Consider the following 14,047-nt stretch of genomic DNA (forward strand, 5'->3'; position numbering starts at 1 on the left):
GTTTTATAGATGAGGTAGCTGAGACACAAAGAAGTGAAGTGACTTGCCCAAGGTCATGCAACAGACAAGTGATGGAGCCAGGACTAGAACCTAGACTCTTCTAACTCCTGGGCCCATGCTCTCTCCACTAGGCAATTCTGCTTCTTTTCTTATTCTATTCTTCACCTCAACTATTCTGACCTGAGAAAATAAATTATTGGCTGATTAATATGCTATATCCTACTCAAGGCAAGATTCTGTTACTTCACTTACATTTTAAATGGGCATCCTCCATTACCCAGCTATTCAAAGTTGTGAGATGTTCATCTGAGTTGTTAAGACAAGATCGGAAAGCCTTTTTGTGTGTAATTCACGGCATATTTTACCAAGTGCAAAATGTTTTAGGTCATTAATTGACTCGTGTGTGAAGAACAAAATATCATTATACCTGCTTTGGCAATGTTTTTCAACTCTGCGTTTTCTATTCCTCAGCTCGTTCATTGCAACAGACATTTTAAAAACATTAATTAAAGCTTCTACCATGCGTAGTGTAAAATTGGTCATTTGCATTTGTCGTAAATGAGTTGCAGAAGTATAATAATTCTCCTTGATAGGGTTTTATTCAATTCACTGGAATATAAAATAGTTGCCTTGAGTTCTAGCTATCACCAGCTGCCTCAGTACTAGACAAATAAAAAATTTACTGATTGTTATGAGTTCAGTTCATACTTTAATCTTGGAAAGAAGATTCTTTTATGACCAGTTAGTCATGATTGACATCCATTTCACAAGAAATTCCTTGTGTCCATCTCGTCCTTCTCATAAGACTTTGAAAGTTCAGTTGCTTTGTAATTGCTCAGTCATCACTACTTCTCAGTGCCTCAGTTCCCTCACCTGTTAAATGGGGATTATGTGCCTATATTCCTTCTGTCTTTGCCTGTGAACTCCATGTGGGAGAGGGATTATTATTTTGTTTCTACTCCAGCATTTAGTATTTGTTAAGCGTTTACTTAGAGGTGTCAAGCAATATACTATTATCATATTGTAGAGACTTTTCATGAAACACCATTGGTTCTGATCACTTGCTTCCTTTCCTTGACTGACCAAATGTACTTCCTTTGCCAGTCAGGAGGGTAGAAATACTGACTTCCAGTATCAGACACATCGAATCAAGGATCCATTCTTCCTCTGAAACAATTAAGTAATGATTCAAACTTCATAAGTTTTAATAGATACAGTGCTTTAACTGCAACTTTACAGGGGCAGCCACTTGGAGTAAAGAGAACAGTTGAGCCTGGTTGGTTTCCCAATCAATCAATAGTATTTATTGAGCACTTACTGCGTGCAGATCACTGCACTAAGTGCTTGGGAGAGTACAGTAGAACAGAGCTGGTAGACACCTTCCTGGAGCCAGAGCTGACTAATAATAATAATTGTTATATTTGTTAAGCGCTCACTATGTTCCAGGTACTGTAATAAGCACAGAGGAAGATGCAAGGTAATCAGGTTGGACACAATCTTAATCCCCATTTTGCAGATGAGGTAAATGAAGCACAGAGAAGTGAAGTGACTTACCCAAGGTCATGCAGCACCTGCTGAGAGGCCATACACCCTAGGGGATTTAAGGGATTCTGGGATTTGAAGTTCCAGTTTAGGGGCTATCCTTCTTCAAGGACTAGACTGTAAGCTCTTTGTGGAAAGGGAATGTGTCTGGTTGTTTTTATATTGTACTCTCCCAAGTACTTAGTACAGTGCTCTGCACACGGTAAGCACTCAATAAATGCAATTGAATGATTGAACTTTGCCAAATGTGGAGTGGAGGGTGTTCCAGCATTCTGTCATACATGCTTTATTTTCGAACATATTAGTTTCTAGTTAAAAAAGATTTGGGAGCAAAATCATATAGATTTCTATTGTTAAATAAATTTACCTTTTGTCTACTTGAAAAATTGCATGCTTATTATAACTATTGATTTTTTTTGTATCCCCTTACCCATCTTCTGGGAGATTTGGGCACTTTGACTTTCTGCCACTATTATAAACTGCTGAGTTCCATGCCGAAATGCCTTAGCATCTTAACTTCTTAAAAGGAAAAAAAAAATGAGTAGAATGTACAGCACGTGTCTTTGCTGTTTGGAGATAAATGAACCTATAGCAGACCAACTAGAAGTTTTGTGATTCAGAGTCTGATAGCACCCCTCGGGCCTCTTTCAGATAGCCAAACTACTCTGTTTTGAGATGAATTAAAAATAGCAAAGTGAAAAATTAAGACTTCATGTTTTTAATAGCTATCATTTACCAAATTTAATAAGTCCCTCCAGGGCACAGTATCTTTTGTGTAATAAGACTGTTCACCCTTGTTCTAGAATTGTCTTTTCTACACTCTGACAACTTAAGGTCTAGGCTACTATCTCTGTGAATGTGTTGGCCGTAGCTGGTCTGGTTTGTACACTCCTTCAGGATGGAGGACGTAGTGATTTAGTTTTCCGTTCAGTTGCCAGTACATAATGGGTATCTTAAAATGATCCCCAAAGTGAGCTAGAAAAGCAGCGTGGCACAGCGGATAGAGCACAAGATTGGGTTCTATCCCAGCTCTGCCACTTGCTTACTGTGTGATCTCTGGCAAGTCGCTTCTTTGTGCCTCAGTTTCTTTATCTGTAAAAATAGGGATATCTGTTCTTCATCCCTCTTAGATTGTGAGCCCCACATTGCTCAGGAACTGTGTCTAATCTGCTTATATTGATCCACCCCAGGGCTTAGTATAGTGCTTGGCATATAGTTACTGTCCATGGACAAGAATATGCCTCATCACTGGCTAAATCAAGATTGGTATTGCAGTTAAATGTTGATACAGTAATTGCAGCCTAATTTGGCGATTGTTTAATAGAATTCAAATTTCTACAATTCTGGGATACTTCTACTGTGTATCAGTAAACTTCAAATCAAAACATAAAGCAAGCCCTGTTTGAAGATAGAGTCCAGTTCCAAAGCAGAGAAAGTGGTTTGTTCCTCTGGAAAATGAGGATTAAACACCCATTCTCCTTTCTATGTAGACAGTGAGCTCCATATTGGAGAGGGACTGTGTCCAATCTGCTTATACTGTATCTATCCCAGCCCTTAGTACAGTGCCTGGCACATAGTAAGCACCTAACAAATACCAAAAGTATCAATGATTTTTAGGTATGCAAAGCAGTCACTTCCCTAAATTCAGTCTAGGTTCATCTGTGTCAATCTGTCCATTTTTGTGTGTTTTTGTTGCATTTCCAAGAAAGAAAGATTCTTTAAAAAAGGACTAATATAAATTAAAATGAAATTTTTCGAATTCTATTCATCCTGATTTCTATCAGGCCACATTTTGCTATAATTAGTCAGTGGAAATTTGCTCATGTTCCTGAGGATGAAATTTATCTCGTTGCCATTAATAGAAATTGTGCATGTGTTTATGAGAATACTGAGACAGAAGTAGGCCCAAATCAATCTGACTAAATCTTATCCAATCCATTTGCATTCACCCCATTCAGATAAAATAATTGAAATTTAATTCAGCCCTGTATGGTTCAATAGGATTTGATTCAACTGAACCAAATTCCGTTCTCCAGAATCAGCTTTTAATTGGAATCTCTTAAAGGTAATTCAGTGAAATCAATTTATTTGAATATGTTGCAGAGCAGTTTATTTCCAATTAATAAATATAATCTCAAGCCAATCCCACTCAGATTGTCACATATTCTATGTAATACATTTCATTTGACTCTTTTTCAAATCAATAAAATTTAGCAAAATGTGATGCAATTCAGCCAGGTACAATGTAAATCAAATCAGCAGTATTCATTTCAATTCAGGTCCATTCAGCTGCTTCCATTCAATCACAGGGTGGACCAAACATCTCATTTTACCTACTACCCTGATTGTACATCTTAAAAACTGGAAGTTTTCTTCAGCCATCCCCAGCCACAAAAGCAACACATGGCTGGGTAGCAATTTTCTTCATCAGTTTGGGATAAATATGGCTAAAGAGGTCTGCTGTGTGACCTTGGGCAAGGCACTTCACATCTCTGTGCCTCAGTTCCCCCATCTGTAAAATGGGATAAAAATGTGAGCCCCACCTGGGACAACGTGATTACCTTGTAGGTACCCCAGTGCTTAGAACAGCGTTTGGTACATAGTAAGTGCTTAACAAGCATTTCTGAATATGAGAAAGCTGATTGAGTTCCTTAAAGCCAGTGGCCAGGAGTTTCTGGTTGATGCAGAAAGGAATGGATAACCATTGCAGATTTTTCAGAACTAGGGGGACTTTTGTGCCGGAGGATATTTTAGAATTATGATCCCGGTAGCAGAGTGAATTTAGGACTGGAGGCAAGGACAGTGGTGAGGTAAACTAAGGCTGTATTAGGACCAGAACTGAAGACCAACCTGGGCCATGATGGTGGCTGTCCAAATGGAGAGGAAGAAGCAGAACACAAATTGAGGAGGGGAGAAACCAACAGGATTTATTTAGCAAGAGATTGAGTATGGGGATTGAAAGAGAGAGTGGAACAAAGTTGGTTCAAGTAGTAATATTTATTGAGATCTTCCTTCTTGCAGAGCAATGTACTAAGCACATTTTCTATAGCCTGTAAGCTCGTTTAGGGCAGGGAACTTGTCTACCAATTCTGTTGCATTGTACTCTCTCAAGCACTTAGTACAGTGCTCGGCACACAGTAAGCTCTCAATAAATACCTTTGATTGCTGGATTGAGAGCACAATGCAAATGGTAGACACAATTCCTGCCCTGAAGGAATTTGCAGGCTAGCAGCATTTAGAGGCAGGAAAGATTAAATACCTGTTCTTTCTCCAACTTATACTGTGAGCCCCATTTGGGGCGGGAACTGTGACTGATCTGATTAACTTAATTTCTACCCAAGTGCTTAGTACAATGTTTGGAACACAGTAAGCGATTAACAAATACTATTATTTATATTTTTCCGGTGATAGCCCCAATCACTGGTTCCTCTCACCCCAGAGCCACATTAACAGTACCTTGTAAAAAAAAAAAAAGTCCCAGCAGTATCTACTGCTGAAGACAATTCCCTAAGATACTTAATCTGTTCTAGGAAATGAGAGAATTTTGGCTTCATGTTCCCGGAACAACTTTTTCCTTTTTGGGAAAAGTTCCCAGAGGGCTATCTGCTCTTTCAGATCTGGATTCGACATTCTCATTTTTCTTTTTCTCTCTTTTTCCCTGTTTAATCACCCATGCCTTATAATAAAGATTTCTTTGATTTTAAATGGCTATAGACATTATAACACCATTAAGTTTAATTCAGTCCACATTGTGTCCCTTTCATTACAGTGTACCTTACTTTGATAATTCAGTTCCTCCCAATTTAGAACATGTTCACTATTACCTAATGTCCTTGTTAGAATGATTTACACCTACTTAATTTGCTTAATGACCATCTTGATAAACTGAGGTTAAGAAAGTTCTCTTGAACTCTTGGAAGTATTTCTTACAAGTTCTCTTGGGGGGGTGGGGAGGGTGGTGACAGGCGGGGAGGAAACAGTTCCTCAATCCCCTAGGATAGAGTATACTTGTTTGCTTTTCCCCAGAGTCAGCAGGTAACAGTCTGAATAGCAAAAAAATACCATGTTTTCAAATTAGCATACAAATTGAAAAAGACAGATCTTTAGTTTTTAACAAAGAAGCTTATAATATTATTCTAAAACTTCCACGTTTCAAATGAAATTGAATGAAAAAATAATTATTTACTTTCAGATTTAGCATTTGGTTATATTAGCGAAGGGTCAGATTTGCTTTTATCCCTGGGACCTTTCCTGTCTCCTAGAAACTTCCTCTGACTTTGCTTGTTTTTGTCGTTGTTGTTGTTATTATTAAACACTTGGCATGTGTCAAGTCCCAATCTAAGGGCTGGGGTAGATACCAGTTAATCAGGTTGATCACAGTCACTGCCCTCCGTGGGGTTTACAGACTAAATAGGAGGGAGAACAGGCATTGAATCCCTATTTTACAGATGAGAAACTGAGGTACAGAGAAGGTAAGTGACTTGCCCAAGGTCACACCGCGGGCAAATGGCAGACTCAGGATTAGAACCCAGGTCCTCTAATCTTAATAATTATGGTAATTTAAGTGTTTACTATGTGCCAGCCTTCGTACTGTATTGTACCTATCTAAGTGCTTAAAATAAACTCTAATTATTATTATTGTTGTTATCATTAAGAAGTTGAATATTACAGTCCCTGAATAGTTTAAGAAAATCCCAATGTCTATTTTTGCGGGGAGAGCACACAAAAAGAAGTATAATTTCCTAATGGATAGAACACAGACCTGGGAGTAGGAAGGACCTGGGTTTTAAGCCCGGCTCTGCCACTTGTCTGCTGTGTGACCTTGGGCAAGTCACTCCACTTCTCTGTGCTCATTTACCACATCTGTAAATTGGGGATTAAGACTTTGAGCCTCGTGTGAGATAGGGACTGTGTCCAACCTGATTAGCTAATATCTACCCATTTGAAACTGGGAGCCCCACATAGGACAATCTGATAACCCCCATTGCTTAGAACAGTACTTGGCACATAGTAAGTGCCTAACAAGTACCATTATTATTATTATTATTAAATTAGACCAGCCAACCTTCCTGAAACTTCTGTAGGAACATAATCCAAGCCATTTGTTACCTTATCTGTAAAATGGGGAGTAAGGCTGGGACCCCATGTGGGACAGGGATTGTGTTCAACCTGATTAGACTGTGAGCCCACTGATGGGTAGGGACCGTCTCTATATGTTGCCAACTTGTACTTCCCAAGCGCTTAGTACAGTGCTCTGCACACAGTAAGCGCTCAATAAATACGATTGAATGAATGAATGATTAGCTTGAATCCACCGTAGGGTTTACAAAAGTGCTTGATGCATAGTAAGCACTTAACAAATACCGTCATCATCATCATTATTATTATTGTGCAAGTCCATGAGGCCTAGCAAGATTTGTTTCTGTTCCACTTATTTTTCTAATCTGCTTAGTATCAATGGTATGAATTGTCTACTCTCTCAAGGCATTATGCTAGGCTCTTGGTCAGTGTACAGACTAAGGCCTCTACCTACCTGATTGGAGAGGTTACAATCTAATATTTGGTAGGTACAGAAAGACCTCGTTAGTATTAATATTATTAGTTGTTAGTATTAATATTATTACAATATTAGTTGTTAGTATTAATATTATTGCATTTGCTAAGCACTTACTATGTGTCAAGCACAGTTCTAAGCACTGGGATAAAACAAGTTAATCGGGTTGGACGTAGTCCCTGTCCGATTAGGTGCTTACAGTCTAAATAGGAAGAAGTACAGGTGTTGAATCCACATTTTACAGTTAAGGAAATGGACATACAGAGAAGCAAATTGACTTGCCCAAGAAGTCGAGAAGCAACACGGCCTGTTGAGTAGAGTGTGAGCTGAGGAGTTAGAAGGACGTGGGTTCTAATTCCGACTCTGCTACTTGTCTGGTGTGTGACCTTGGGCAACTCACTTTGCTTCTCTATGCCTCAGTTACCTCATCTTTAAAAGCAGGATCAAGACTGTGAGCCCCATGAGGGACATGGACTGTGTCCTACGTGATTAGCTTGTATCTAGCCCAGTGCTTAGTACAACGCCTGGCTCATAGTAAGTGCTTAACAAATACCAGAAAATAAAAAATGTCACACAACAGGCAAATGGCGGAGCCCGAGATTAGAACCCAGGTCCTCTGACTTCCCAGCCCGAGGTCTTTCCAATAGACCACACTGCTTTCTGACTGTTCTCCCGTACAACACTGTTCCAAGCTGCTGAACCACTTACATGGCAGCAGATTTTAGTGAGAGATTTGTGTTCACAAAGCTCTCTGTTTAACTTTTTGCAGTGTTTTCCTGGTACCTAATTATTAGAGAATTGGTATTCTTGAACAAAGCTTTGAAGAGTGCTCTGTGTATTTATAAAATCAGCAGTTTTCTGGAAGCACAACAGGGTTCAGTGTGAAGGGGCCTTTCACAAGCCTTAGAGGGCTTGTAAAGGGACTTTACTGGAGGCCTCCTCATGGTTTATGAAGCCACGGATAAGCAGTCGTGGCCTACTGGATAGAGCTCGAGACTGGGAGTCTCAGGACCTGGGTTCTAATCCTGACTCCGCCACTTGTCTGCTGTTTGACCTTTGAGCAAGTCAGTTAAGTTCTCTGTGCCTCAGTTGCCTCTTCTGTAAAATGGGGATTAAGACTGTGAGCGCCTTGTAGGACGGGACTGTGTACAACCTGATTACCTTGTATCTACCCAATCAATCAATCAATCGTATTTATTGAGTGCTTACCCACTTAGAACAGTGCTTGACACATAGTAAGTACTTAATAAATACCATTTTAGATAACTGACATTTTTGACTAGCTGGAAATTCTAAAAAGCTCCCCCCCACTAGACTGTGAGCTCGTTGTGGGCAGAAATTGCGTCTGTTTATTGTTATATTGTACTCTCCCAAGCGCTCAGTAAATGTGATGGATTGACAGTCATGGATCTGGTTATGGTATTATGGTACTCTGCTTCTTTTAAAAAAAATGTTTTAGCTTACCCAGCTGTGTGCATTTTTTCAGATGGAAATCCTTACACCTGGTGGGTTGGAAAGTCAAATGAGAAGCATTACTACTGGGGTGGATCTGGACCTGGAATTCAGAAATGTGCTTGTGGCATTGAACGGAACTGCACTGATCCCAAGTACTACTGCAACTGCGACGCTGATTATAAACAGTGGTAAGTGCCTTTCATTCATTCAATCGTATTTATTGAGCGCTTACTGTGTGCAGAGCACTGTACGGAGCGCTTTGGAAATACAAATCGCCTTTCTAGGAGATAGCACAAAAGCCCGGTGTCTTACTGTTCATCTCTTGACTAAGTTAAAGGAGTGGAAATTTGGGAAAGTGCCTGGGAAAGGGATTATAGAGATTTGAAATTGGCTAATTGATCATTTGAGGAGCAACACCTAACTGGAAGACAAGAGAGGTGTGAGTTTAGCAGTGTGCTGCTGCCGTCTTGCTCTAAGCCTTTCATAGGCACAAAAAATAATGAGCCTTAGAATAGACTGAGCTTTTCAGGATGAGGAATGAAAGTGATATTCTAACAATAAAATCTGGCTCTGAAGGCCATGAGCAGAATTACTTCTATGGATCTGTGCCAAAACAGAGCAAATTCATAAGTTATCTCTCCCATCCCCATCCCCCAATCACCTCATTCAATGCTTTATTTTAGTCTTTGGGCAAAAAATAATTCCTTACTCTTAGATTTAACTAAAAGACTGAATTTTCTACCCTCTCCTTTGCCAACCCTGTCTAGGATGAAGACAGTATCTGTTTGGGAAAATGTATTGAGAGAATTGGCGTGTTTCTAACAGGTTCTATTTGTCTTTTAGCCACATAGTAATAGGATTTGTTTCTAAAACCTTTGACACAATTCTCAAGGGAAAATGGAAAAATGGTAGGATGCAATGATGTAGGCAAGGGTAGGATTTTGAGGTAAGATTGTGCCTTTGGACATGGCTTGTGATTTAGCCTGGAAGATTATCTAATAGGTGGTGGTGCAGCTTCACATCTCTTCTAGTACTTCTTCTTTTTTAGAAAATAGAATATGTTCTTTTCAAGTTGAGAATATGCCTGTTATGCTGCACTGAGATGCTGTGTCTAAAGAATAAGGTGAATAAAGCCAGAGGATTTGGTTTCAGCTCAAGCACTCCCAGGAGGGTTATTTCAGTGATTTTCCAGGGGAAATAGGGTCTCTCTGGCTCATCTCTCTGTGGGGAAAGATCTGCACTGCATCTGTCAATCCTGTTACGTGCTAATGCAAAGGTTCCCTGTGCCAGTTTGACACAATTAGTAATGCATGAAATCCTGTAAATGGGCAAGGGTTCCCACAGGTAGGTATGGATCATCTGGGCAGGTCCCACAGCGGACCTACATGTGTGGGAGAGTTGGGAGAATAGGAGAGAGTTGCTATAAACTCGTTATGGGCAGGGAGTGTGTCTGCTAATTCTGTTAAACTCTCCCAAGTGCTTAGACAGTGCTCTGCAAATAGTAAGCGCTCAATAAATATGCTTGATTGAGAGATTTGACTGGAAAGAGGTGGAATGAAGAGCACGCGCAGTAAATTGGTTTACAGAGAGGAAAGTGTGCAGGACACATGGGTTGCAGGGAGTGAGTGTGTAAGGAAGGAAAGAGCAAAGACAGGGTAATTAATAAAATTTGTTTTATAATTTGATCAATTGTATTGAGCACTTACTGTGCACAGAGCACTGTGCTAAGTGTTTGGGATTGTACAATACAACAGAGGTATTTGATATTCAGCAAATGGTTAATAGCACCTCCTTAACTATCTGCTTTTGACAAAGAGGAAATAGAGAAGATTGCCTTAAACTGTTCTGAGGAAGTAACAGACTGAAAATTTAGGCTAAAACCATGTCAACTTAGAAAAAAACAATTTTATATATTTTTGATAGCTTTTTTATTTTACACATAGCACTTGGGGAATAAAAGCATCCCAAGGCTAAATTAAAAGGCTAATTTTTTTCAGTAAAAAAGTTACAGACTTCAATTCTGCTAAGAATTTTTTTTATGATGGAATATCTTATGAGTTCGGCTCGTCCTTGGATTTCAGCATCTATATTAAATAATCACCTAGATTCTTACCTGCAGAGAACTGAAGATCAAGGAAAATAGTGTGTATGAATAGAACCAACTGCATATAGAAAGTTGGGCCTAATGGCAGAAGCACAGAACTGGAAGTCAGAAGATCTGAGTCTTTCTCATTCAGTGATATTTATTGACCTCTTGCACATTTTGTGAGTCCCCAGAGACCAGGGATCTTGTCTAATTCTCATCTGTCTATTTTTTTTTCCCCAGGAATTAGTACATTGATCTGCACACAGCAAATTCTTAATAAGGACATAGAGTCAGTCCATTTCTCTCACCCAGGAATTCCCAGCTAGGTTAAATGCTCTTGATAATCTCCCATTCCATTCTTGAAAGTCCAATAATCACCATCTCTCAATGACTTTTGCTTCTCAGTGTGGTGGGCAAATCAAGCAGCGTGGCCTAGTGGATAAAGTACAGGCTTGTAAGTCAGAAGGATCTGGGTTCTAAACCCAGCTCCACCATAAATCTGCTGTGTGACCTTGGCCAAGTCACTTAACTTCTCTGTGCCTCAGTTACCTCATCTGCAAAATAGGGATTAAGATTGTGACCTCCATGTGGGACAGGGACTGCATCGGACCCAATTTGCTTGCATCCACCCCAGTGCTTAAAGCAGTGCTTGGCACTGCTTGGGTGCCTATTATTATTATTGTATTTGCAGTAGCCCTGGAAGAGAGCCAGACAACTCTCCAAAACCTTCCCAATTTATTACGCTCACTTGGCCATGAAGTTTGAAGTACCCATGGAAGGTAACACAGCAGTATCAAAGCCTGCAGTCTTTGTCTGCCTTTTTCCCCATGGTTAGAGGACTTAGCCAGGAGATTAACCTTGTTGGAGCACTGGTCATGAGCCTTAATATCTAAGAATTACCTTTTTCTTGTACTTGTTAAGAGTTTACTGTGTGCCAGATTAGCAAATGGTAAGCAGTGAATACTGGAGTAGTTACAAATTAATGAGGTTGGACACAGTCTAAATCCCCATTTTACAGATGTCAAAATGGAGGCACAGAGAAGCTAACTAACTTGCCCAGTGTCTCACGGGCGACAAGTGGTGGAACCCAGGTCCTTCTGACTCCTAGGCTTGTGCCGTATCCACTGTGCCATGCTTTTTCTCAATTACCTCCCTGTGCTGCCCTTCATCTGCCAAGGCACCTAGGACAAAATGCTCTCCAGGGTTATGAATTTTGGGCAGGGAATTACGAACCAAGTATGCGGTTTTCATTAATGTTTTTTTTTATATTACTGCATGTTAAGAAGTGGTACAACTGGGGAAGAGCTGATTCTGTAAGGATCAACAATATAGTTTCCATTACTTATTCAATATTTATCCTAATAAAGCAGCATCCGTCTGCCCCATGTACTACTTGGATTTCATCTGGCCTAGAAGTCTATTAAAGAGAATTACCAAATGTGATGGATTGGCACTCAGAAATGACTACACACTTTTTGAAGTAAAGGTGCTGGTCTTATTAACCCTCATTTACTAATCAAATAATAGTAATTATTTGTGAGTAAATGGAGCATGGTTTATACTGTAGACTGTCTTTCTTTAGGAAGCTGCACCAGATATGGATGGAGGAGGTAGGGGAGCATATTTAAGGGATTTGCTTGATTTCTCAGTGTAGTATCAGTACCAAACAGAATACTGGTATTATTATTATTATTTTTATCTTCTGAGTTGCATGGAAAAGAACTGCGAGGAAATGCTATGCCCTTTAAATTTTATGGAGGTTCGTAAGAAAAATGATGCATTACAATCATCTGCAGGGGATTTTTTTGGTTATAATCCTGTGGGTCTGAAACAGAACATCTTTTCACCTCCTGGCTTGTGGCAAAAGAGAAAGGAAATTGAGCATGAGAGGAGATGTCAGCAAAATGTCAATGCAATCTGACCACTGCTCCCAAACAATATTGCCTGACAGAAAAAAGGAGGATTAATGTAAAGAGTATATGTATGGTCTTGAATAAATAGGGCCGCATCTAAAAAAATTGTTGTGTTCTTTAGGGATTAAGTTATTTAGTAATCTGGAGGAAAATGGATAGAGCAACCAAGAAGAGCACGTAGAAAAGATACCAGATGTGAGAGAAATTTAAATGAATGACAAGGAAAAAGACAGTAAGAGAAAAATCACAATTTGGGCCTGGAACAATAGGATTTCTATTTCTCTAAGTGCTGCCTTCCTAAGATAAATGTCATATGGGATGTGGGGAAGTGATTCCTGGCCACTGGAAGACAAAACAAATTGCTGAAATTGATAATTTGGTGATCATTTCACCTTTTTCTCTAAAATTGGTGACCAAACAGTTTCTCTAGACTGTAAGCTTGTCTTCTAAACTGTAACAAGCTCACTGTGGGCAGGGAACTTGTCTATCATCTCTTTTATAGTCTACTCTCCCAAGTGCTTAGTACAGTGCTCTGTGTACTGTGAGCACTCAATAAATACATTGGGATTTTTTTGCCTAGTACTAAAAATAAATCAGGTGGCCCCAGGCAAGTTAATTTTTGTTTATCAGAAGCCAAAACCTTTCTCTATTGGATGCAAATATTTCCTTTTTTATAGCCCTAGTAAGATTAATAGGCTGTTCTTTAAACTATTACTTTACTATCTTGTACTAAAATTTAGGGAAGCAGTATGGCCTAGTGGAAAGAACAAGGGATTGAGAGTCACAGGACCTGGATTCTAATTCCAGCTCCATCGCATATCTACTGTGTGACCTTGGGCAAGCCACTCAACTTCTCTGTGCCTCATTTCCCTCATCTGCAGAAAAGGGATTCAGTAGCCATTCTCCCTCCTGCTAAGACTATGAACCCCATGTGGGGCTTTATTATCTAGTATCTGCCCCAGCACATAGTACAGTGCTTGTCATCTAGTAAGTTCTTAACAAATACCACAGTTGTTATCTTTCTAACTAACATTCTCTGAGCATCCAAAGTGTACATAGCACTATATTAGGAAATTGGGAACATGCAAAAATATACAAATCAAAGAAATTTCTTGATAACAAGGAACACACAGTCTGCACAGGGAGACAAGCATCAAAGATGACATCAATCAATCAATCAGTCATATTTATTGAGCGCTTACTGTGTGCAGAGCACTGTACTAAGCACTTGGGAAGTACAAGTTGGCAACATATAGAGACAGTCCCTACCCAACAGTGGGCTCACAGTCTAGAAATGACTTTGAATATGAAATTTGAATAAATTCTGCTTGGCATAACTACTTAGAATAACACCCCAGTGCCTCTCTCCTTTCCCATGTCTCATTTCCCTTTCCATCTGTAGGAGAATCCCAAAGTTTCAAATTTACTAGATGTCTACTTGACTAGGTCTCTGCTTCTTCAAGACACGGCTGTGCAATGGTGGGCAGTGCTTGTGGG

At 39.6% G+C, this 14,047-nt stretch overlaps 1 protein-coding gene across 1 annotated transcript in view; it reads left to right on the forward strand.

Moving 5' to 3' along the window:
- CNTNAP2 (contactin associated protein 2) overlaps positions 1-14,047 on the forward strand; it is a 1,198,489-nt gene that overhangs the window by 933,493 nt on the left and 250,949 nt on the right. Inside the window, exon 14 of the mRNA XM_038760181.1 lies at positions 8,583-8,739. Coding sequence (XP_038616109.1) covers positions 8,583-8,739 — 157 coding nt within the window. The remainder of the gene's footprint in view (positions 1-8,582; positions 8,740-14,047) is intronic.

The sequence above is a fragment of the Tachyglossus aculeatus genome, chromosome 18 (genome assembly GCF_015852505.1).
Source record: "Tachyglossus aculeatus isolate mTacAcu1 chromosome 18, mTacAcu1.pri, whole genome shotgun sequence".
NCBI classification, from domain to species: domain Eukaryota; kingdom Metazoa; phylum Chordata; class Mammalia; order Monotremata; family Tachyglossidae; genus Tachyglossus; species Tachyglossus aculeatus.